The 25,224-nt window shown below is 44.3% G+C and overlaps 1 protein-coding gene across 1 annotated transcript; it reads right to left on the bottom strand.

Annotated features, from left to right (window-relative positions):
- Nucleotides 1-1,293: 1,293 nt before the first annotated feature.
- LOC139750618 (thiol S-methyltransferase TMT1A-like) lies at nt 1,294-25,224 on the bottom strand. The gene is made up of 3 exons (XM_071665292.1): nt 25,154-25,224; nt 2,344-2,425; nt 1,294-1,554 (listed from the first exon to the last, which is right to left on the bottom strand). Exons 1-3 carry the CDS (start codon nt 25,222-25,224, stop codon nt 1,294-1,296), a joined length of 414 nt encoding a protein of 137 aa, XP_071521393.1.

Raw genomic sequence — 25,224 nt, 5'->3', positions numbered from 1 at the left:
GACACTCATAATTCATACTTCCTTACATCCTGACACTCATAATTCATACATCCTGACACTCATAATTCATACTTCCTTACATCCTGACACTCATAATTCATACTTCCTTACATCCTGACACTCATAATTCATACTTCCTTACGTCCTGACACTTATAATTCATACATCCTGACACTCATAATTCATACTTCCTTACATCCTGACACTCATAATTCATAGATCCTGACACTCATAATACATACTTGGAATGTAAAGCCTTATTTTCCCCCAAGGACGAGGGGTGTTGATAAATGATAGTTCCATGTGGCCTGCTACCGTTCCTGTTTCTGGGGGAAGAAAACTTATATCACGTGTATTATACCTGTATCACTCTGGTCTCTGAAAATGATTTCTGCAACAGTTGTGGGTGTTCATATAGGCCAAAATATGTATTGCACTCGAGGACAAGGCAAAAGGAATTAAGACTACGAGGAGAACCTATGACGGTAACGCTTGCGTTATGAGTATAGACTTCCAATCTACGATTCTAGTCAACTGTAACTACTGTTTTTGATGACCATATGATCTCAAACGATGCTGTAGCCACGAACTGTACACGATGTTTTTATCTCTTGTACAAAATGATTGGGCACATATCTGTTTTCTATCTGGACACTTGAGGCTGTGTGTAACGCAGACACAAAACCGTCACTACCACTGTGGGTGTGTGTGTTCTTCCACTCGTCCCTTGAACGCATTTGTAACATGTCAGCAGAACAAAGAATGTTAACGTCTCATATACTTCTGCGCTTGGTGTTGTGTCGTGTTACTGATCTCATGTGTTTCGTGTATCATAATGTGTTCTGCACTTAGTGTTGTGTCGTGTTACTGATCTCATGTGTTTCGTGTATCATAATGTGTTCTGCACTTAGTGTTGTGTCGTGTTACTGATCTCGTGTGTTTCGTGTATCATAATGTGTTCCTAAATTCATCAGGCTTTCCACACAAGAAAATTGTTTCTAGTGTTTTGTGTCTTTGCAGATCTCTAAGTCTGAGATGTAAACAGTGTTGTTCATACAGTGCATTCATCAGATAACGTATCTCATTACTTAAGGAGCACCTACTGTCTTGTTTGGTTTATCTGTTTATGATTAACTGTAATTCTTTAGCTTTTTAGTTGACTGCTTTTTGTGTGCCCCAAAATATTGTTTCTTGTTTATAATTTACTTGAGAAATTCTTGTGATCTTTGTCTAGTTATACTTGTCACCACTTCATGTCATTCAGGGAAAAGTAACTGATCGTGGCTGATCACGCTACTTCACAGCAATGCCCTGTACGCAAGGACTATCTACATCAAATATGATACTCGATACTGGCGCGTGGTATTTTTGGGCGTCGACTGAGGAGAAGCCGGTCCGCTCGATGTGAGCTAGTGTGTCGCGGCTCAGGTGGCAGCCATTGAAGATGAAATACCAAACACAAACCCGGTCTAAGACGTTCTGTATCTTCTTCCGGAGTCCGTGTTTCACGAGGTCGAACTCGGCGATGTGTTCCAAAAAGTAAAACTTGCCACCCTGCAACCACAGAGGAGGAATGCTAAGTCATGCTCACTCACAGGACTTTCATCACTAGGTGGCTCGTCTCTCTCATCCTACAATCTTATGGGAGTCCCAGGCCAGTATTCTAACTCATATGAAAACCAATATTCATACATACGACAGGTAGAAATTCCTAGTGTTGAACGTACAGTACATTGGTGACTCACTGAGAACAATATTCACTTTCATGGATTAAAAACTGAAATAAAGTTTTCAGCGGTTAACACATTTGATGAAAAATAATTTTCCTTCTCACTCTACACTGGCACTGTGAACATTGTTAAGTGAGCTAGAGACACATCTGGATGTTATTATCATATTTACAAAACCTTAATAGTATTTCAAAAGCTAACATAGAGATAAGCTTGAGGTCAAGTCCAAATTTGAAGGGTTACAGAGCTTTTTTCTAAAAATAAAGATATTTCTCATTTTTGCAAGAAACCTCGAACTGTCAGATAAAATTGATACTACAGGAACGTCAGAGCCTGAACTGAACCTGAGTTTCAGTGGTGTAACCATATATATAAACTGCTTTGAATACTGGACCAGACTGAAAAATTCTGAAATTTTTTCTGAAGTCAAATATCCAATTAAGTGCGTTTGAAGGAAATGGAGACTTAAACAAACAAAAAGAGGCAAAGAACGACAGAGAGCGAGCAAGACAGGAGAACAAGAGAGATCAACAAGATGGAGCAAGCATGATGATGTTTATTGAAAATCAAAATGCTGGAGGATCTTCAGAACAGCGTGGACGGAGATACTAACGGGCGCCAGGACTCGAAGTACTTCGCGGAGGACGGGATCAATGTTGGGTACGCTGAATAGGACGTAGGTGTATTCTAACTTTCTAAAAGAGGAAACAGAAGAAGTCACGCGGGGAGTGCTCATCCTCCCCGAAGGCTCAGATTGGGGTGTCTAAATGTGTGTAGATGTAACCAAGATGAGAAAAATATAGTAGTATGTTTGAGGAAAGGAACCTGGATGTTTTGGCTCTGAGTGAAACGAAGCTCAAGGGTAAAGGGGAAGAGTGGTTTAGGAATGTCTTGGGAGTAAAGGCAGGGGTTAGTGAGAGGACAAGAGCAAGGGAAGGAGTAGCATTGCTCCTGAAACAGGAGTTGTGGGAGTATGTGATAGAGTGTAAGAAAGTAAACTCTAGATTGATATGGGCAAAACTGAAAGTTGATGGAGAGAGATGGGTAATTATTGGTGCATATGTACGTGGGCATGAGAAGAAAGATCATTAGAGGCAAGTGTTTTGGGAGCAGCTGAGTGAGTGTGTTAGTAATTTTGATGCACGAGACCGGGTTATAGTGATGGGTGATTTGAATACAAAGGTGAGTAATCTGACAGTTGAGGGAATGATTGGTATACATGGGGTGTTCAGTGTTGTAAATGGTAAAGGTGAAGAGCTTGTAGATTTATGTGCTGAAAAAGGACTGGTGATTGGGAATACCTGGTTTAAAAAGAGAGATATACATAAGTATACATAAGTATACGTATGTAAGTAGGAGAGATGGCCAGAGAGCTTTACTGGATCACGTGTTAATTGATGGGCGCGCGAAAGAGAGACTCTTGAATGTCAATATGCTGAGAGGTGCAACTGGAGGGATGTCTGATCATTATCTTGTGGAGGTGAAGGTTAAGATATGTAGAGGTTTTCAGAAAAGAAGAGAGAATGTTGGGGTGAAGAGAGTGGTGAGAGTAAGTGAGCTTGGGAAGGAGATTTGTGTGAGGAAGTACCAAGAGAGACTGAGTACAGAATGGAAAAAGGTGAGAACAAAGGACGCAAGGGAAGTGGAGGAAGAATGGGATGTATTTAGGGAAGCAGTGATGGCTTTTGCAAAAGATGCGTGTGGCATGAGAAGCGTGGGAGGTGGGCAGATTAGAAAAGGTAGTGAGTGGGGGGATGAAGAAGTAAGATTATTAGTGAAAGAGAAGAGAGAGGAATTTGGACAATTTTTGCAGGGAAATAATGCAAATGAGTGGGAGATGTATAAAAGAAAGAGGCAGGAGGTCGGGAGAAGTGTGCGGGTGTCGGAAGGGGGGGGGGAGTATCGTTGGATTTTGGGGAGGGTGGGAAGGTGTTCTGGAGGGCGGTGGGTGGGGTGCGTGGGACTAGGGAGTAAGTGGGAACATCAGTGAAGGGGGCTGGTGGGGAGTGGTGGCGGGTGGTGGTGGTGTGGGAGGGAGATGGAGTGGGTGTTTTGGGGTTTTGTTGGGTGTGTTTGGTGGTTGGGTGGTGGATTTGGGGTGTTTTGGTCGAGGTGGTGTGCAGGGTGGGAGGGTTGGGGGAAGTGATTTGGTGAATGGAGAGGAGGTGGTGGGGACTTTGCGGGGGATGGGAGCCTGCAGGGCAGCCGGTTTGGATGGTGTTGCGGTGGAGTTTGTTAGGGGGGGGGGGAAGCTGTGTTGTTGACTGGTTGGTGAGGTTGTTTGGTGTGTGTGTGACTCGTGGTGGGGTGCCAGAGGACTGGCGGAATGCTTGCGTGGTGCCGTTGTGCGGGGGCGGGGGGATGGGGGTAGGTGCTCAAATCACAGAGGTGTGGGTTTGTTGAGTGTTCCTGGGAAGTTGTGTGTGTGTGTGTGTGTGTGTGGAGGGGGGGGGGGGGTGTTGATTGAGAGGGTGGGGGCGTGTGCGGAGCGTCGGACTGGGGAGGAGCGGTGTGGTTTCAGGGGTGGTGGAGGGTGTATGGACCAGGTGTTTGCTTTGAGAGATGTGTGTGAGAGGTGCTTGGGGGGGTGGGGGGGGGGTGGATATGTGTGTGTGTCATTTGTGGATCTGGAGAGGGCGTGTGGCAGGGTTGATGGGGATGCCCTGTGGAGGGTGTTGAGAGTGTATGATGTGGGAGATGAGTTGTTGGGAGCGGTGGAGGGGGGGGGGGCTGTCGGGGATGTGGGGTGTGTGTGCGTGTTGGGGGGAGAGGAGGGTGACTGGTTCTCGGTGAATGTTGGTTTACGGCGGGGGTGCGTGGCGTCTCCATGGATGTTTGGTTTGTTTGTGGGTGGGGTTGTCAAGGGGGTGAGTGCGGGGATTTTGGAGGGGGGGGGGGGGGTGTGCGGTCTGTTGTGGATGAGAATGCTTGGGAAGTGAGTCAGTTGTTGTTCGCTGGTGATGGAGCGCTGGTGTCTGGTTCGGGAGAGAAACTGGGGAGGCTGGTGACTGAGTTTGGTGGGGTGTGTGAAGGAGGAAATCTGAGAGTTGGTGTGAATAAGAGCGAGGTAGCGCTAGGAAAAGACAACAAAAGCCACATCTGTTCACACTCAGTCTCTAGCTGCCATGTATAATGCACCAAAACCATAGCTCCCTTTCCAAATCCAGGCCCCACAAAACTTTCCATGGTTTATCCTAAACGTTTCATATGCCTTAGTTCAATCCATTGACAGCACGTCGACCCCGGTGCATCACATCGTTCCAATTCACACTATTCCTTGCACGCCTTTCACCCTCCTGCATGTTCAGGCCCCGATCGCTCAAAATCTTTTTCACTCCATCCTTCCACCTCCAATTTGGTCTCCCACTTCCCCTCGTTCCCTCCACCTCTGACACATATATCCTCTTGGTCAATCTTTCTTCACTCATTCTTTCCAAGTGACCAAACCATTTCAAAACACCCTCTTCTGCTCTCTCAACCACACTCTTTTTATTTCCACACATCTCTCTTACCTTTTCATTACTTACTCGATCAAACCACCTCACAACACATATTGTCCTTAAACATCTCATTTCCAACACATCCACCCTCTTCCGCACAACTCTATCTATAGTCCACGCCTCGAAACCATATAACATTGTTGGAACCATTGTTCCTACAAACGTACTCATATTTGCTTTCCGAGATAATGTTCTCGCCTTCCACACATTTTTCAACGCTTCCAGAACTTTCGCTCCGTCCCCCACCCTGTGATTCACTTCCGCTTCCATGGCTCCATCCGCTGCCAAATCCACTCCCAGATATCTAAAATACTTCACTTCCTCCAGTTTTTCTCCCAGCTGACTTGTCCCTCAACCCTACTGTACCTAATAACCTTGCTCTTATTCACATTTACTCTCAGCATTCTTCTTTCACACACTTTATCAAACTCAGTCACCAGCTTCTGCAGTTTCTCACATGAATCAGCCACCAGCGCTGTATCATCAGCGAACAACAACTAACTCACTTCCCAAGCCCTCATCCGCAACAGACTGCATGCTTACCCCTTTCTCCAAAACTCTTGCATTCACCTCCCTAACCCCATCCATAAACAAATTAAACAACCATGGAGACATCACGCACCCCTGCCGCAAACCTACATTCACTGAGAACCAATCACTCTCCTCTCTTCCTACTAGTACACATGCCTTACATCCTCGATAAAAACTTTTCAATGATTCTAGCAACTTGCCTCCTTCACCATATATTCGTAATACCTTCCACAGAGCATATCTATCAACTCTATCATATGCCTTCTCCAGATCCATAAATGCTACATACAAATCCATTTGCTTTTCTAAGTATTTCTCACATACATTCTCCAAAGCAAACACCTGATCCACACATCCTCTACCACTTCTGAAACCACACTGCTCTTTCCCAATCTGATTCTCTGTACATGCTTTCACCCTCTCAATCAATACCCTCCCATATAATTTACCAGGAATACTCAATAAACTTATATCTCTGTAATTTGAGCACTCACCTTTATCCCCTTTGCCTTTGTACAATGGCACCATGCATGCATTCCGCCAATCCTCAGGCACCTCACCATGAGTCATACATACATTAAATATCCTTACCAACCAGTCAACAACATAGTCACCCCCTTTTTTAATAAATTCCACTGCAATACCATGCAAACCTGCTGCCTTGCCGGCTTTCATCTTCCGCAAAGCTTTTATTACTTCTTCTTTGTTTACCAAATCATTCTCCTTAACCCTGTCACTTCGCACACCACCCCGACCAAAACACCCTACATCTGCTACTCTATCATCTAACACATTCAACAAACCTTCAAAATACTCACTCCATCTCCTTTTCACATCACCACTATTTGTTATTACCTCCCCGATGTTCCCATTTGTTCCCTTGTCTTACGCTCTTTATTTACCTCCTTCCAAAACATCTTTTCATTCCCCCTAAAATTTAATGATACTCTCTCACCCTAACTCTCATTTGCCCTCTTTTTCACCTCTTGCACCTTTATCTTGACCCCCTGTCTCTTTCTTTTATACATCTCCCACTTATTAGCATCATTTCCATGTAAAAATCGTCCAAATGCCTCTCTTCTCTTTCACTAATAATCTTACTTCTTCATCCCACCACTCACTACCCTTTCTAATCTGCCCACCTCCCAAGCTTCTCATGCAACAAGCACCTTTTGCGCAAGCCATCACTGCTTCCCTATATACATCCCATTCCTCCTCCACTCCCTGAACGTCCTTTTATCTCACCTTTTCCCATTCTGCACTCAGTCTCTCCTGGTACTTCCTCACACAAGTCTCCCTTCCAAGCTCACTTAATCTCACCACTCTCTTCACCCCAACATTCTCTCTTCTTTTCTGAAAACCTCTACAAATCTTCACCTTCACCTCCACAAGATAATGATCAGACATCCCTCCAGTTGCACCTCTCAGCACATTAACACTAAAAGTCTTTCTTTCACGCGCCCATCAATTAACACGTAATCCAATAACAATTTCTGGCCATCTCTCCTACTTACATACGTATACTTATGTATATCTCTCTTTTTAAACCAGGTATTCCCAATCACCAGTTCTTTTTCAGCACACAAATCTACAAGCTCTTCAACATTTCCATTTACAGCACTGAACACCCCATGCACAGCAATTATTCCCTCAACTGCCACATTATGTATATATATATATATATATATATATATATATATATATATATATATATATATATATATATATATATATATATATATATATATATATCCCTAGGGATAGACGAGAAAGAATACTTCCCACGCATTCCTCACGTGTCGTAGAAGGCGACTAAAGTGGACGGGAGCTGGGCGCCAGAAATCCTCCCCTCCTTGTATTTCAACTTTCTAAAATGGGAAACAGAAGAAGGAGTCACGCGGGGAGTGCTCATCCTCCTCGTAGACTCAGATTGGGGTGTCTAAATGTGTGTGAATGTAACCAAGATGTGAAAAAAGGAGAGATAGGTAGTATGTTTCAGGAAAGGAACCTGGATGTTTTGGCTCTGAGTGAAACGAAGCTCAAGGGTAAAGGGGAAGAGTGGTTTAGGAATGTCTTGGGAGTAAAGTCAGGGGTTAGTGAGAGGAGAAGAGCAAGGGAAGGAGTAGCACTATTCCTGAAAAAGGATTTGTGGGAGTATGTGATAGAATGTAAGAAAGTAAATTCTCGATTAATATGGGTAAAACTGAAAGTTGATGGAGAGAGATGGGTGATTATTGGTGCATATGCACAGGGCATGAGAAGAAAGATCATGAGAGGCAAGTGTTTTGGGAGCAGCTGAATGAGTGTGTTAGTGGTTTTGATGCAAAAGACCGGGCAAAGGTAGGTAATGTGGCAGTTGAGGGAATAATTGGTATACATGGGGTGTTCAGTGTTGTAAATGGAAATGGTGAAGAGCTTGTAGATTGTATGTGCTGAAAAAGGACTGGTGATTGGGAATACCTGGTTTAAAAAGCGAGATATACGTAAGTATACGTATGTAAGTAGGAGAGATAGCCAGAGAGCGTTATTGGATTACGTGTTAATTGACAGGCGCGCGAAAGAGAGACTTTTGGATGTTAATGTGCTGAGAGGTGCGACTGGAGGGATGTCTGATCATTATCTTGTGGAGGCGAAGGTGAAGATTTGTAGAGGTTTTCAGAAAAGAAGAGAGAATGCTGGGGTGAAGAGGGTGGTGAGAGTAAGTGAGCTTGGGAAGGAGATTTGTGTGAGGAAGTACCAGGAGAGACTGAGTACAGAATGGAAAAAGGTGAGAACAAAGGAGGTAAGGGGAGTGGGGGAGGAATGCGATGTATTTAGGGAAGCAGTGATGGCTTGCGCAAAAGATGCTTGTGGCATGAGAACCGTGGGAGGTGGGTTGATAAGTAAGATTATTAGTGAAAGAGAAGAGAGAGGCATTTGGACGATTTTTGCAGGGAAAAAATGCAATTGAGTGGGAGATGTATAAAAGAAAGAGACAGGAGGTTAAGAGAAAGGTGTAAGAGGTGAAAAAAGAGGGCAAATGAGAGTTGGGGTGAGAGAGTATCATTAAATTTTAGGGAGAATAAAAAGATGTTCTGGGAGGAGGTAAATAAAGTGCGTAATACAAGGGAGCAAATGGGAACTTCATTGAAGGGGGCTAATGGGGAGGTGATAACAAGTAGTGGCGATGTGAGAAGGAGATGGAGTGAGTGTTTTGAAGGTTTGTTGAATGTGTTTGATGATAGTGGCAGATATAGGGTGTTTTGGTCGAGGTGGTGTGCAAAGTGCGAGGGTTAGGGAAAATGATTTGGTAAACAGAGAAGGGGTTGTAAAAGCGTTGCGGAAGATGAAAGCCGGCAAGGCAGCAGGTTTGGATGGTATTGCAGTGGAATTTATCAAAAAAGGCAGTGACTGTATTGTTGACTGGTTGGTAAGGTTATTTAATGTATGTATGACTCATGGTGAGGTGCCTGAGGATTGGCGGAATGCTTGCTTAGTGCCAATGTACAAAGGCAAAGGGGATAAGAGTGAGTGCTCAAATTACAAAGGTATAAGTTTGTTGAGTATTCCTGGTAAATTTTATAGGAGGGTATTGATTGAGAGGGTGAAGGCATGTACAGAGCATCAGATTGGGGAAGAGAAGTGTGGTTTCAGAAGTGGTAGAGGATGTGTGGATCAGGTGTTTGCTTTGAAGAATGTGTGTGAGAAATACTTAGAAAAGCAAATGGATTTGTATGCAGCATTTATGGATCTGGAGAAGGCATATGATAGAGTTGATAGAGATGCTCTGTGGAAGGTACTAAGAATATATGGTGTGGGAGGCAAGTTGTTAGAAGCAGTGAAAAGTTTTTATCGAGGATGTATGGCATGTGTACGTCTAGGAAGAGAGGAAAGTGATTGGTTCTCAGTTAATGTAGGTTTGCGGCAGGGGTGTGTGATGTCTCCATGGTTGTTTAATTTGTTTATGGATGGGGTTGTTATGGAGGTGAATGCAAGAGTTTTGGAAAGAGGGGCAAGTATGAAGTCTGTTGGGGATGAGAGAGCTTGGGAAGTGAGTCAGTTGTTGTTCGCTGATAATACAGCGCTGGTGGCTGATTCATGTTAGAAACTGCAGAAGCTGGTGACTGAGTTTGGTAAAGTGTGTAAAGGAGGAAGTTAAGAGTAAATGTGAATAAGAGCAAGGTTATTAGGTACAGTAGGGTTGAGGGTCAAGTCAATTGGGAGGTGAGTTTGAATGGAGAAAAACTGGAGGAAGTGAAGTGTTTTAGATATCTGGGAGTGGATCTGGCAGCGGATGGAAACATGGAAGCGGAAGTGGATCATAGGGTGGGGGAGGGGGCGAAAATTCTGGGAGCCTTGAAGAATGTGTGGAAGTCGAGAACATTATCTCGGAAAGCAAAAATGGGTATGTTTGAAGGAATAGTGGTTCCAACAATGTTGTATGGTTGCGAGGCGTGGACTATGGATAGAGTTGTGCGCAGGAGGATGGATGTGCTGGAAATGAGATGTTTGAGGACAATGTGTGGTGTGAGGTGGTTTGATCGAGTAAGTAACGTAAGGGTAAGAGAGATGTGTGGAAATAAAAAGAGCGTGGTTGAGAGAGCAGAAGAGGGTGTTTTGAAATGGTTTGGTCACATGGAGAGAATGAGTGAGGAAAGATTGACCAAGAGGATATATGTGTCGGAGGTGGAGGGAACGAGGAGAAGAGGGAGACCAAATTGGAGGTGGAAAGATGGAGTGAAAAAGATTTTGTGTGATCGGGGCCTGAACATGCAGGAGGGTGAAAGGAGGGCAAGGAATAGAGTGAATTGGAGCGATGTGGTATACCGGGGTTGACGTGCTGTCAGTGGATTGAATCAAGGCATGTGAAGCGTCTGGGGTAAACCATGGAAAGCTGTGTAGGTATGTATATTTGCGTGTGTGGACGTATGTATATACATGTGTATGGGGGTGGGTTGGGCCATTTCTTTCGTCTGTTTCCTTGCGCTACCTCGCAAACGCGGGAGACAGCGACAAAGCAAAAAAAAGAAAAAGAAAAAAAAAAAAAAAAAATATATATATATATATATATATATATATATATATATGGTTGTTTGATTTGTTTATGGATGGGGTTGTTAGGGAGGTAAATGGAAGAGTTTTGGAAAAAGGGGCAAGTATACAGTCTGTTGTGGATGAGAGAGCTTGGGAAGTGAGTCAGTTGTTTTTCGCTGATGATACAGCGCTGGTGGCTGATTCATGTGAGAAACTGCAGAAGCTGATGACTGAGTTTGGTAAAGTGTGTGAAAGAAGAAAGTTAAGAGTAAATGTGAATAAGAGCAAGGTTATTAAGTACAGTAGGGTTGAGGGTCAAGTCAATTGGGAGGTAAGTTTGAATGGAGAAAAACTGGAGGAAGTGAAGTGTTTTAGATATCTGGAAGTGGATTTGGCAGCGGATGGAACCATGAAAGCGGAAGTGAGTCATAGGGTGGGGGAGGGGCGAAAATTCTTGAAGCCTTGAAGAATGTGTGGAAATCGAGATCATTATCTCGGAAAGCAAAAATGGGTATGTTTGAAGGAATAGTGGTTCCAACAATGTTGTATGGTTGCGAGGCGTGGGCTATGGATAGAGTGGTGCGCAGGAGGGTGGATGTGCTGGAAATGAGATGTTTGAGGACAATATGTGGCGTGAGGTTGTTTGATCGAGTAAGTAATGTAAGGGTAAGAGAGATGTGTGGAAATAAAAAGAGTGTGGTTGAGAGAGCAGAAGAGGGTGTTTTGAAATGGTTTGGTCACATGGAGAGAATGAGTGAGGAAAGATTGACCAAGAGGACATATGTGTCAGAGGTGGAAGGAACGAGGAGAAGTGGGAGACCAAATTGGAGGTGGAAAGATGGAGTGAAAAAGATTTCGAGTGATCGGGGCCTGAACATGTAGAAGGGTGAAAGGCGTGCAAGGAATAGAGTGAATTGGAACGATGTGGTATACCAGTGTCGACGTGTTGTCAATGGATTGAACCAGGGCATGTGAAGCGTCTGGAGTAAACCATGGAAAGTTGTGTGGGGCCTGGATGTGGAAAGGGAGCTGTGCTTTCGGTGCATTATTACATGGCAGCTAGAGACTGAGTGTGAACGAATGTGGCCTTTGTTGTCTTTTCCTAGCGCAACCTTGCACATATGAGGGGGGAGGGGGATGTTATTCCATGTGTGGCGAGGTGGCGGTGGGAATAAATAAAGGCAGATAGTATGAATTATGTACATGTGTATATATGTATATGTCTGTATGTGTATATATATGCGTACATTGAGATGTATAGGTATGTATATTTGCGTGTGTGGACGCGTATGTATATACATGTGTATGTGGGTGGGTTGGGCCATTCTTTCGTCTGTTTCCTTGCGCTACCTCGTTAACGCGGGAGACTGCGACAAAGCAACATATATATATATATATATATATATATATATATATATATATATATATATATATATATATATATATATATATATATATATATATATATATATCTCCCTGGGGATAGTTGTGAAAGAATACTTCCCACGCATTCCTCGCGTGTCGTAGAAGGCGACTAGAGGGGACGGGAGAGGGGGGCCAGAAATACTCCCCTCCTTGTATTTTTAACTTTCTAAAATGGGAAACAGAAGAAGGAGTCACGCGGGGAGTGCTCACCCTCCTCGAAGGCTCAGACTGGGGTGTCTAAATGTGTGTGGATGTAACCAAGATGTGAAAAAAGGAGAGATAGGTAGTATGTTTGAGGAAAGGAACCTGGATGTTTTGGCTCTGAGTGAAACGAAGCTCAAGGGTAAAGGGGAAGAGTGGTTTGGGAATGTCTTGGGAGTAAAGTCAGGGGTTAGTGAGAGGAGAAGAGCAAGGGAAGGAGTAGCACTACTCCTGAAACAGGAGTTGTGGGAGTATGTGATAGAATGTAAGAAAGTAAATTCTCGATTAATATGGGTAAAACTGAAAGTTGATGGAGAGAGATGGGTGACTATTGGTGCATATGCACCTGGGCATGAGAAGAAAGATCATGAGAGGCAAGTGTTTTGGGAGCAGCTGAATGAGTGTGTTAGTGGTTTTGATGCACTAGACCGGGTTATAGTGATGGGTGATTTGAATGCAAAGGTGAGTAATGTGGCAGTTGAGGGAATAATTGGTATACATTGGGTGTTCAGTGTTGTAAATGGAAATGGTGAAGAGCTTGTAGATTTATGTGCTGAAAAAGGACTGGTGATTGGGAATACCTGGTTTAAAAAGCGAGATATACATAAGTATACGTATGTAAGTAGGAGAGATGGCCAGAGAGCGTTATTGGATTACGTGTTAATTGACAGGCGCGCGAAAGAGAGACTTTTGGATGTTAATGTGCTGAGAGGTGCAACTGGAGGGATGTCTGATCATTATCTTGTGGAGGCTAAGGTGAAGATGTGTATGGGTTTTCAGAAAAGAAGAGTGAATGTTGGGGTGAAGAGGGTGGTGAGAGTAAGTGAGCTTGGGAAGGAGACTTGTGTGAGGAAGTACCAGGAGAGACTGAGTACAGAATGGAAAAAGGTGAGAACAATGGAAGTAAGGGGAGTGGGGGAGGAATGGGATGTATTTAGGGAATCAGTGATTGATTGCGCAAAAGATGCTTGTGGCATGAGAAGGTGGGAGGTGGCTGATTAGAAAAGGTAGGGGAGTGGGGATGAAGAAGTAAGATTATTAGTGAAAGAGAAGAGAGAGGCATTTGGACGAATTTTTGCAGGGAAATAATGCAAATGAGTGGGAGATGTATAAAAGAAAGAGGCAGGAGGTCGGGAGAAGTGTGCGGGGTCGGAAGGGGGGGGGTAAACGTTGGATTTTTGGGGAGGGTGGGAAGGTGTTCTGGAGGGCGGTGGGTGGGGTGGCGTGGGACTAGGGAGTAAGTGGGAACATCAGTGAAGGGGGCTGGTGGGGAGTGGTGGCGGGTGGTGGGGGTGTGGGAGGGAGATGGAGTGGGTGTTTTGGGGTTTTGTTGATTTTGTTTGGTGGTTGGGTGGGGATTTGGGGTTTTGGTCGAGGTGGTGTGCAGGGTGGGAGGGTTGGGGGGAAATGATTGGTGAATGGAGAGGAGGTGGTGGGACTTTGCGGGGGATGGGAGCCTGCAGGGCAGCCGTTTGGATGGTTTGGGTGGAGTTTGTTAGGGGGGGGGAAAAAATGTGTTGTTGACCGGTTGTGTGAGGTTGTTTTGGGGTGGTGTGACTCGTGGTGGGGTGCCAGAGGACTGCGGATCTTGCGTGGTGCCGTTTTTGCGGGGGCGGGGGGATGGGGTAGGTGCTCAAATCACAGAGGCGTGGGGTTTGTTGAGTGGTTTCCCGGGAAGTTGTGTGTGTGTGTGTGTGTGTGTGTGTGTGGGAGGGGGGGGGTGTTGATTGAGGGTGGGGGGCGTGGCCGGGGCGTCGGAAATGGGGAGGAGCGGTTTTTGTTTCAGGGGGGGTGGTGGGTGTATGACCAGGTGTTTTTCTTTGAGAGATGTGTGTGAGAGGTGCTTGGGGGGGTGGGGGGGGGGGGGATGTGTGTGTGGCATTTTGGGCTGGAGAGGGCGTGTGGCAGGGTTTATGGGATGCCCTTTGGAGGGTTTGAGAGTTATGGTGTTGGGGGATGAGTTGTTGGAGCGGTGGAGGGGGGGGGCTGTCGGGGATGTGGGGTGTGTGTGCGTGTTGGGGGGGGAGGAGGGTGAAATGGTTCTCGTGAATGTTGGTTTACGGCGGGGTTTCGTGGCGTCTCCATGGATGGTTTCGTTGTTTATGGGTGGGGGTTGCAGGGGGGGGAAATGCGGGGGTTTTGGGGGGGGGGGGGTTTTGCGGTCTGTTGTGGATGAGAATGCCTTGGGAAGTGAGTCAGTTTTTTGTTCGCTGGTGATGGAGCGCTGGTGTCCCCGGTTCGGGAGAGAAACTGGGGGGGCCCGGAGAACTTAGTTTGGTTTGGGGTGTGTGAAGGAGGGAAAACTGAGAGTTGGGGTGAATAAGAGCGAGGTAGCGCTAGGAAAAGACAACAAAAGCCCCATCTGTTGACACCCCAGCCTCTAGCTGCCATGTAAAAATGCACCAAAACCATAGCTCCCTTTCCAAATCCAGGCCCCACAAAACTTTCCATGGTTTACCCAAACGTTTCTCATATGCCTTGTCAATCCATTGACAGCACGTGACCCCGGTGCATCACATTGGGTTTCCCAAATTTACACTATTCCTTGCACGACCTTTCCCCCCCCTGCATGTTCAGGCACCGATCGCTCAAAATCTTTTCCCCTCCCATCCTTCCAAAACCCCCAGTTGGTCTCCCACTTCCCCTTTTTGTTCCCTCCACCCCTGACCATATATCCTCTTTGGGGCAATCTTCTTCACTCATTCTTCCAAGTGACCAAACCATTTCAAAAAAACACTACCCCTCTTCTGCTCTCTCCAACCACACTCTTTTTATTTCACACATCTCTCTTACCTTTCATTTACTTACTCGATCAAACCACCTCACAACACTATTGTCCTCAAACATCTCATTTCCAACACATCCACCCTTTTCCGCACAACTCTATCTAATAGTCCACGCCTCGAAACCATAATAACATTGTTGAACCATTGTTACTACAAACGTACTCCATATTTGCTTTCCGAGATAATGTCATCGCCTTCCACACATTTTTCAACGCTTTTCCAGAACTTTCCGCTCCGTCCCCACCCTGTGATTCACTCACTCCCGCTTCATGGCTCCAATCCGCTGCCAAATCCACTCCCAGATATCAAAAATACTTCACTTCCTCCATTTTTCTCCCAGCTGACTTGTCCCTCAACCCTCTGTACCTAATAACCTGCCTTTATTCACATTTACTCTCAGCATTCTTCTTTCACACACTTTATCAAAACTCAGTCACCAGCTTCTGCAGGTTTCTCACATGAATCAGCCACCAGCGCTGTATCATCAGCGAACAACAACTAACTCACTTCCCAAGCCCTCATCCGCAACAGACTGCATGCTTACCCCTTCACCAAAACTCTTGCATTCACCTCCCTAACCCCATCCATAAACAAATAAAAAAACCAAAGGAGACATCACGCACCCCTGCCGCAAACCTACATTCACTGAGAACCAATCACTCTCCTATCCTTTCCCACTAGTCCCCATGCCTTACATTCCTCGATAAAAACTTTTTTAAAGATTCTGCAACTTGCCTCCTTCACCATATATTCGTAATACCTTCCACAGAAACATACTATCAACTCTATCAATGCCCTTCCAATCCATAATGCTACATACAAATCCTTTTGCTTTTCTAAGTATTTCTCAAATACTTCTCCAAAGCAAACACCTGATCCCACATCCTCTTTCCACTTTTGAAACCACACTGCTCTTTCCCAATCTGATTTCTGTACATGCTTTCACCCTCTCAAATCAATACCCTCCCATAAATTTACCAGGAATACTCAAAAAACTTATTTTCTCTGTAATTTTGAGCACTCACCTTTATCCCTTTGCCTTTGTACAATGGCACCATGCATGCATTCCGCCAATCCTCAGGCACCTCACCATGAGTCATACATACATTAAATATCCTTACCAACCAGTCAACAACATAGTCACCCCCTTTTTTAATAAATTCCACTGCAATACCATCCAAACCTGCTGCCTTGCCGGCTTTCATCTTCCGCAAAGCTTTTATTACTTCTTCTTTGTTTACCAAATCATTCTCCTTAACCCTGTCACTTCGCACACCACCCCGACCAAAACATCCCACATCTGCTACTCTATCATCTAACACATTCAACAAACCTTCAAAATACTCACTCCATCTCCTTTTCACATCACCACTATTTGTTATTACCTCCCCATTAGCCCCCTTCACCGATGTTCCCATTTGTTCCCTTGTCTTACGCTCTTTATTTACCTCCTTCCAAAACATCTTTTCATTCCCAAACTCAGTTACCAGCTTCTGCAGTTTCTAACATGAATCAGCCACCAGCGCTGTATCATCAGCGAACAACAACTGACTCACTTCCCAAGCTCTCTCATCCCCAACAGACTGCATACTTGCCCCTCTATCCAAAACTCTTGCATTCACCTCCCTAACAACCCCATCCATAAACAAATTAAACATCCATGGAGACATCACACACCCCTGCCGCAAACCTACATTAACTGAGGACCAATCACTTTCCTCTCTTCCTAGACGTACACATGCCATACATCCTCGATAAAAACTTTTCACTGCTTCTAACAACTTGCCTCCCACACCATATATTCTTAGTACCTTCCACAGAGCATCTCTATCAACTCTATCATATGCCTTCTCCAGATCCATAAATGCTGCACACAAATCCATTTGCTTTTCTAAGTATTTCTCACATACATTCTTCAAAGCAAACACCTGATCCACACATCCTCTACCACTTCTGAAACCACACTGCTCTTCCCCAGTCTGATGCTCTGTACATGCCTTTACCCTCTTAATCAATACCCTCCTAAATAATTTACCAGGAATACTCAACAAACTTATACCTCTGTAATTTGAGCACTCACTCTTATCCCCTTTGCCTTTGTACATTGGCACTTTGCAAGCATTCCGCCAAACCTCAGGCACCTCACCATGAGTCATACATACATTAAATAACCTTACCAACCAGTCAACAATACAGTCACCGCCTTTTTTAATAAATTCCACTGCAATACCATCCAAACCTGCTGCCTTGCCGGCTTTCATCTTCCGCAACGCTTTTACAACCTCTTCTCTGTTTACCAAATCATTTTCCCTAACCCTCTCACTTTGCACACCACCTCGACCAAAACACCCTATATCTGCCACTATCATCAAACACATTCAACAAACCTTCAAAACACTCACTCCATCTCCTTCTCACATCGCAACTACTTGTTATCACCTCCCCATTAGCCCCCTACACAACTTTCCATGGTCTACCCCAGACGCTTCACATGCACTGATTCAATCCACTGACAGCACGTCAACCCCGGTATACCACATCGATCCAATTTACTCTATTCCTTGCCCTCCTTTCACCCTCCTGCATGTTCAGGCCCCGATCATACAAAATCTTTTTCACTCCATCTTTCCACCTCCAATTTGGTCTCCCACTTCTCCTCGTTCCCTCCACCTTCGACACATATATCCTCTTGGTCAATCTTTCCTCACTCATTCTCTCCATGTGCCCAAACCATTTCAAAATACCCTCTTCTGCTCTCTCAACCACGCTCTTTATATTTCCACACATCTCTCTTACCCTTACATTACTTACTCGATCAAACCACCTCACACCACACATTGTCCTCAAACATATCATTTCCAGCACATCCACCCTCCTGCGCACAACTCTATCCATAGCCCACGCCTCACAACCATACAACATTGTTGGAACCACTATTCCTTCAAAGATAGCCATTTTTGCTTTCCGAGATAATGTTCCCGACTTCCACACATTCTTCAAGGCTCCCAGGATTTTCGCCCCCTCCCCCACCCTATGAATCACTTCCGCTTCCATGGTTCCATCCGCTGCCAGATCCACTCCCAGATATCTAAAACACTTTACTTCCTCCAGTTTTTCTCCATTCAAACTTACCTCCCAATTGACTTGACCCTCAACTCTACTGTACCTAATAACCTTGCTCTTATTCACATTTACTTTTAACTTTCTTCTTTCACACACTTTATGTATATATATATATATATATATATATATATATATATATATATATATATATATATATATATATATATATATATATTTTTATTATACTTTGTCGCTGTCTCCCGCGTTTGCGAGGTAGCGCAAGGAAACAGACGAAAGAAATGGCCCAACCCCCCCCATACACATGTATATACATACGTCCACACACGCAAATATACATACCTACACAGCTTTCCCTGGTTTACCCCAGACGCTTCACATGCCTTGCTTCAATCCACTGACAGCACGTCAACCCCGGTATACCACACACACACATATATATATATATATATATATATATATATATATATATATATGGTTGTTTGATTTGTTTATGGATGGGGTTGTTAGGGAGGTAAATGCAAGAGTTTTGGAAAGAGGGGCAAGTATGCAGTCTGTTGTGGATGAGAGAGCTTGGGAAGTGAGTCAGTTGTTTTTCGCTGATGATACAGCCCTGGTGGCTGATTCATGTGAGAAACTGCAGAAGCTGATGACTGAGTTTGGTAAAGTGTGTGAAAGAAGAAAGTTAAGAGTAAATGTGAATAAGAGCAAGGTTATTAGGTACAGTAGGGTTGAGGGTCAAGTCAATTGGGAGGTAAGTTTGAATGGAGAAAAACTGGAGGAAGTGAAGTGTTTTAGATATCTGGGAGTGGATTTGGCAGCGGATGGAACCATGAAAGCGGAAGTGAGTCATAGGGTGGGGGAGGGGCGAAAATTCTGGAAGCCTTGAAGAATGTGTGGAAATCGAGATCATTATCTCGGAAAGCAAAAATGGGTATGTTTGAAGGAATAGTGGTTCCAACAATGTTGTATGGTTGCGAGGCGTGGGCTATGGATAGAGTGGTGCGCAGGAGGGTGGATGTGCTGAAAATGAGATGTTTGAGGACAATATGTGGTGTGAGGTTGTTTGATCGAGTAAGTAATGTAAGGGTAAGAGAGATGTGTGGAAATAAAAAGAGTGTGGTTGAGAGAGCAGAAGAGGGTGTTTTGAAATGGTTTGGTCACATGGAGAGAATGAGTGAGGAAAGATTGACCAAGAGGACATATGTGTCAGAGGTGGAAGGAACGAGGAGAAGTGGGAGACCAAATTGGAGGTGGAAAGATGGAGTGAAAAAGATTTCGAGTGATCGGGGCCTGAACATGTAGAAGGGTGAAAGGCGTGCAAGGAATAGAGTGAATTGGAGCGATGTGGTATACCAGGGTCGACGTGTTGTCAATGGATTGAACCAGGGCATGTGAAGCGTCTGGGGTAAACCATGGAAAGTTGTGTGGGGCCTGGATGTGGAAAGGGAGCTGTGCTTTCGGTGCATTATTACATGGCAGCTAGAGACTGAGTGTGAACGAATGTGGCCTTTGTTGTCTTTTCCTAGCGCTACCTTGCACATACGAGGGGGGAGGGGGCTGTTATTCAATGTGTGGCGAGGTGGCGGTGGGAATAAATAAAGGCAGATAGTATGAATTATGTACATGTGTATATATGTATATGTCTGTATGTGTATATATATGCGTACATTGAGATGTATAGGTATGTATATTTGCGTGTGTGGACGTGTATGTATATACATGTGTATGTGGGTGGGTTGGGCCATTCTTTCGTCTGTTTCCTTGCGCTACCTCGTTAACGCGGGAGACTGCGACAAGGAAATATATATATATATATATATATATATATATATATATATATATATATATATATATATATATATATATATATAAATGGATTTGTATGTAGCATTTATGGATCTGGAGAAGGCATATGATAGAGTTGATAGAGATGCTCTGTGGAAGGTATTAAGAATATATGGTGTGGGAGGCAAGTTGTTAGAAGCAGTGAAAAGTTTTTATCGAGGATGTAAGGCATGTGTACGTGTAGGAATAGAGGAAAGTGATTGGTTCTCAGTGAATGTAGGTTTGCGGCAGGGGTGTGTGATGTCTCCATGGTTGTTTAATTTGTTTATGGATGGGGTTGTTAGGGAGGTGAATGCAAGAGTTTTGGAACGAGGGGCAAGTATGAAGTCTGTTGGGGATGAGAGAGCTTGGGAAGTGAGTCAGTTGTTGTTCGCAAGGAATAGAGTGAATTGGAGCGATGTGGTATACCGGGGTTGACGTGCTGTCAGTGGATTGAATCAGGGCATGTGAAGCGTCTGGGGTAAACCATGGAAAGCTGTGTAGGTATGTATATTTGCGTGTGTGGACGTATGTATATGCATGTGTATGGGGGTGGGTTGGGCCATTTCTTTCGTCTGTTTCCTTGCGCTACCTCGCAAACGCGGAAGACAGCGACAAAGCAAAAAAAAAAAAAAAAAAAAAAAAAAAAAAAAAAAAAAAATATATATATATATATATATATATATATATATATATATATATATATATATATATATATATATATATATATATATATATATATATATATCCCTGGGGATAGTTGTGAAAGAATACTTCCCACGCATTTCTCGCGTGTCGTAGAAGGCGACTAGAGGGGACGGGAGCGGGGGGCCAGAAATCCTCCCCTCCTTGTATTTTTAACTTTCTAAAATGGGAAACAGAAGAAGGAGTCACGCGGGGAGTGCTCACCCTCCTCGAAGGCTCAGACTGGGGTGTCTAAATGTGTGTGGATGTAACCAAGATGTGAAAAAAGGAGAGATAGGTAGTATGTTTGAGGAAAGGAACCTGGATGTTTTGGCTCTGAGTGAAACGAAGCTCAAGGGTAAAGGGGAAGAGTGGTTTGGGAATGTCTTGGGAGTAAAGTCAGGGGTTAGTGAGAGGACAAGAGCAAGGGAAGGAGTAGCACTACTCCTGAAACAGGAGTTGTGGGAGTATGTGATAGAATGTAAGAAAGTAAATTCTCGATTAATATGGGTAAAACTGAAAGTTGATGGAGAGAGATGGGTGACTATTGGTGCATATGCACCTGGGCATGAGAAGAAAGATCATGAGAAGCAAGTGTTTTGGGAGCAGCTGAATGAGTGTGTTAGTGGTTTTGATGCACGAGACCGGGTTATAGTGATGGGTGATTTGAATGCAAAGGTGAGTAATGTGGCAGTTGAGGGAATAATTGGTATACATTGGGTGTTCAGTGTTGTAAATGGAAATGGTGAAGAGCTTGTAGATTTATGTGCTGAAAAGGGACTGGTGATTGGGAATACCTGGTTTAAAAAGCGAGATATACATAAGTATACGTATGTAAGTAGGAGAGATGGCCAGAGAGCGTTATTGGATTACGTGTTAATTGACAGGCGCGCGAAAGAGAGACTTTTGGATGTTAATGTGCTGAGAGGTGCAACTGGAGGGATGTCTGATCATTATCTTGTGGAGGCTAAGGTGAAGATGTGTATGGGTTTTCAGAAAAGAAGAGTGAATGTTGGGGTGAAGAGGGTGGTGAGAGTAAGTGAGCTTGGGAAGGAGACTTGTGTGAGGAAGTACCAGGAGAGACTGAGTACAGAATGGAAAAAGGTGAGAACAATGGAAGTAAGGGGAGTGGGGGAGGAATGGGATGTATTTAGGGAATCAGTGATGGATTGCGCAAAAGATGCTTGTGGCATGAGAAGAGTGGGAGGTGGGTTGATTAGAAAGGGTAGTGAGTGATGGGATGAAGAAGTAAGATTGTTAGTGAAAGAGAAGAGAGAGGCATTTGGACGATTTTTGCAGGGAAAAAATGCAATTGAGTGGGAGATGTATAAAAGAAAGGGACAGGAGGTTAAGAGAAAGGTGCAAGAGGTGAAAAAGAGGGCAAATGAGAGTTGGGGTGAGAATCATTAAAAGATTAGGGAGGATAAAAAGATGTTCTGGAAGGAGGTAAATAAAGTGCGTAAGACAAGAGAGCAAATGGGAACTTCAGTGAAGGGCGCAAATGGGGAGGTGATAACAAGTAGTGGTGATGTGAGAAAGAGATGGAGTGAGTATTTTGAAGGTTTGTTGAATGTGTTTGATGATAGAGTGGCAGATATAGGGTGTTTTGGTCGAGGTGGTGTGCAAAGTGAGAGGGTTAGGGAAAATGATTTGGTAAACAGAGAAGAGGTAGTAAAAGCTTTACGGAAGATGAAAGCCGGCAAGGCAGCAGGTTTGGATGGTATTGCAGTGGAATTTATAAAAAAAAAAAAAAAAGGGGGTGACTGTATTGTTGACTGGTTGGTAAGGTTATTTAATGTATGTATGACTCGTGGTGAGGTGCCTGAGGATTGGCGGAATGCGTGCATTGTGCCATTGTACAAAGGCAAAGGGGATAAGAGTGAGTGCTCAAATTACAGAGGTATAAGTTTGTTGAGTATTCCTGGTAAATTATATGGGAGGGTATTGATTGAGAGGGTGAAGGCATGTACAGAGCATCAGATTGGGGAAGAGCAGTGTGGTTTCAGAAGTGGGAGAGGATGTGTGGATCAGGTGTTTGCTTTGAAGAATGTATGTGAGAAATACTTAGAAAAGCTAATGGATTTGTATGTAGCATTTATGGATCTGGAGAAGGCATATGATAGAGTTGATAGAGATGCTCTGTGGAAGGAATTAAGAATATATGGTGTGGGAGGCAAGTTGTTAGAAGCAGTGAAAAGTTTTTATCGAGGATGTAAGGCATGTGTACGTGTAGGAAGAGAGGAAAGTGATTGGTTGTCAGTGAATGTAGGTTTGCGGCAGGGGTGTGTGATGTCTCCATGGTTGTTTAATTTGTTTATGGATGGGGTTGTTAGGGAGGTGAATGCAAGAGTTTTGGAAAGAGGGGCAAGTATGAAGTCTGTTGTGGATGAGAGAGCTTGGGAAGTGAGTCAGTTGTTGTTCGCTGATGATATAGCGCTGGTGGCTGATTCATGTGAGAAACTGCAGAAGCTGGTGACGGAGTTTGGTAAAGTGTGTGAAAGAAGAAAGTTAAGAGTAAATGTGAATAAGAGCAAGGTTATTAGGTACAGTAGGGTTGAGGGTCAAGTCAATTGGGAGGTGAGTTTGAATGGAGAAAAACTGGAGGAGGTAAAGTGTTTTAGATATCTGGGAGTGGATCTGGCAGCGGATGGAACCATGGAAGCGGAAGTTAATCATAGGGTGGGGGAGGGGGCGGAAATCCTGGGAGCCTTGAAGAATGTGTGGAAGTCGAGAACATTGTCTCGGAAAGCAAAAATGGCTATGTTTGAAGGAATAATGGTTCCAACAATGTTGTATGGTTGCGAGGCGTGGGCTATGGATAGAGTTGTGCGCAGGAAGGTGGATGTGCTGGAAATGAGATGTTTGAGGACAATATGTGGTGTGAGGTGGTTTGATCGAGTAAGTAATGTAAGGGTAAGAGAGATGTGTGGAAATAAAAAGAGTGTGGTTGAGAGAGCAGAAGATGGTGTTTTGAAATGGTTTGGGCACATGGAGAGAATGAGTGAGGAAAGATTGACCAAGAGGATATATGTGTCGGAGGTGGAGGGAACGAGGAGATGTGGGAGACCAAATTGGAGGTGGAAAGATGGAGTGAAAAAGATTTTGTGTGATCGGGGCCTGAGCATGCAGGAGGGTGAAAGGAGGGCAAGGAATAGAGTGAATTGGATCGATGTGGTATACCGGGGTTGACGTGCTGTTACCTCCCTAACAACCCCATCCATAAACAAATTAAACAACCATGGAGACATCACACACCCCTGCCGCAAACCTACATTCACTGAGAACCAATCACTTTCCTCTCTTCCTACACGTACACATGCCTTACATCCTCGATAAAAACTTTTCACTGCTTCTAACAACTTGCCTCCCACACCATATATATATATATATATATATATATATATATATATATATATATATATATATATATATAATTCTTGAGAAAAGAATATTTGGTATACATCTAACAGACTCCATGCGTAGAGAGACATCAGCAAAAAGAGTTTCCAAATAGGCAACACAGTGAAAAACACCGATTAACGATGTTGTCTTGAAAGCCAAGCCATCGTATCCTACGGCTGTTACACCGTCGTGCTCAAAGACGGTTCTGTTGTGCTTGACGGTCGTACCGCCGAGTTCAAGGTTCGTATTGTCGCGTTCAAGGTCCATACCGTCGTGCTGAAGGATCATATTGTCGTGCTCAAGGTCCGTGCCGTCGTGCTGAAGGATCATATTGTCGTGCTCAAGGTCCGTGCCGTCGTGCTGAAGGAACATACCGTCGTGCTGAAGGGTCGTACTATCGTGTTCAAGGGTTGTCCGTTGCGCTGAAGGGTAGTACTTTCGTGGTGAAGGGTAGTACCGTCGCACTGAACGCCCCTACCGTCGTGATCAAGGTCCGTACCGTCATGTTCAAGGGCCGTACCGTCGTGCATAAGGGTCACATGGTTGTGTTCATTGGTTTAAACAAAAGAGGTTGGTCTGTTTACTTTGCCTAAGGTATACACTAGTGCAAAGCTCCACCACTAGATGTTGTTAAGGTGGTGTTATATAATGCAACAACAGCAGTAGCCAACACACCTTATGTACACTTGTTTGGAAGCGCCGCACACATGGCACGACCAGCCACGTCAGGGAGGGGTTAGTTCCTTTGACACAGTACCCACTGTTGTGTCTCCCTCGTGAGTCTATACCGGTGTTGTGCGTTCTTGCTGATAACCTCCACTTGCACTGCGATTTTCCAGGGCACAACACCTGCACTGTGGTGTCTCATGACTACGCACTCGACCGTGGCGTCACCCACATCCTGCGTTGCTTATCTTGGTCGTATTCCAAATATACACTTCCTCAGGACCCAGAACATCGCCTCCAAGTATACGATGGTCTGAACATTGTTAGAGGTCCCTCATCCTCGTCGCCGCTTTGGCCCAAGTCCTCTTCATCATCCAT

The sequence above is a fragment of the Panulirus ornatus genome, chromosome 10, assembly GCF_036320965.1.
Source record: "Panulirus ornatus isolate Po-2019 chromosome 10, ASM3632096v1, whole genome shotgun sequence".
Classification (NCBI taxonomy): domain Eukaryota; kingdom Metazoa; phylum Arthropoda; class Malacostraca; order Decapoda; family Palinuridae; genus Panulirus; species Panulirus ornatus.
This window is presented reverse-complemented; position numbering and strand designations above follow the sequence as displayed.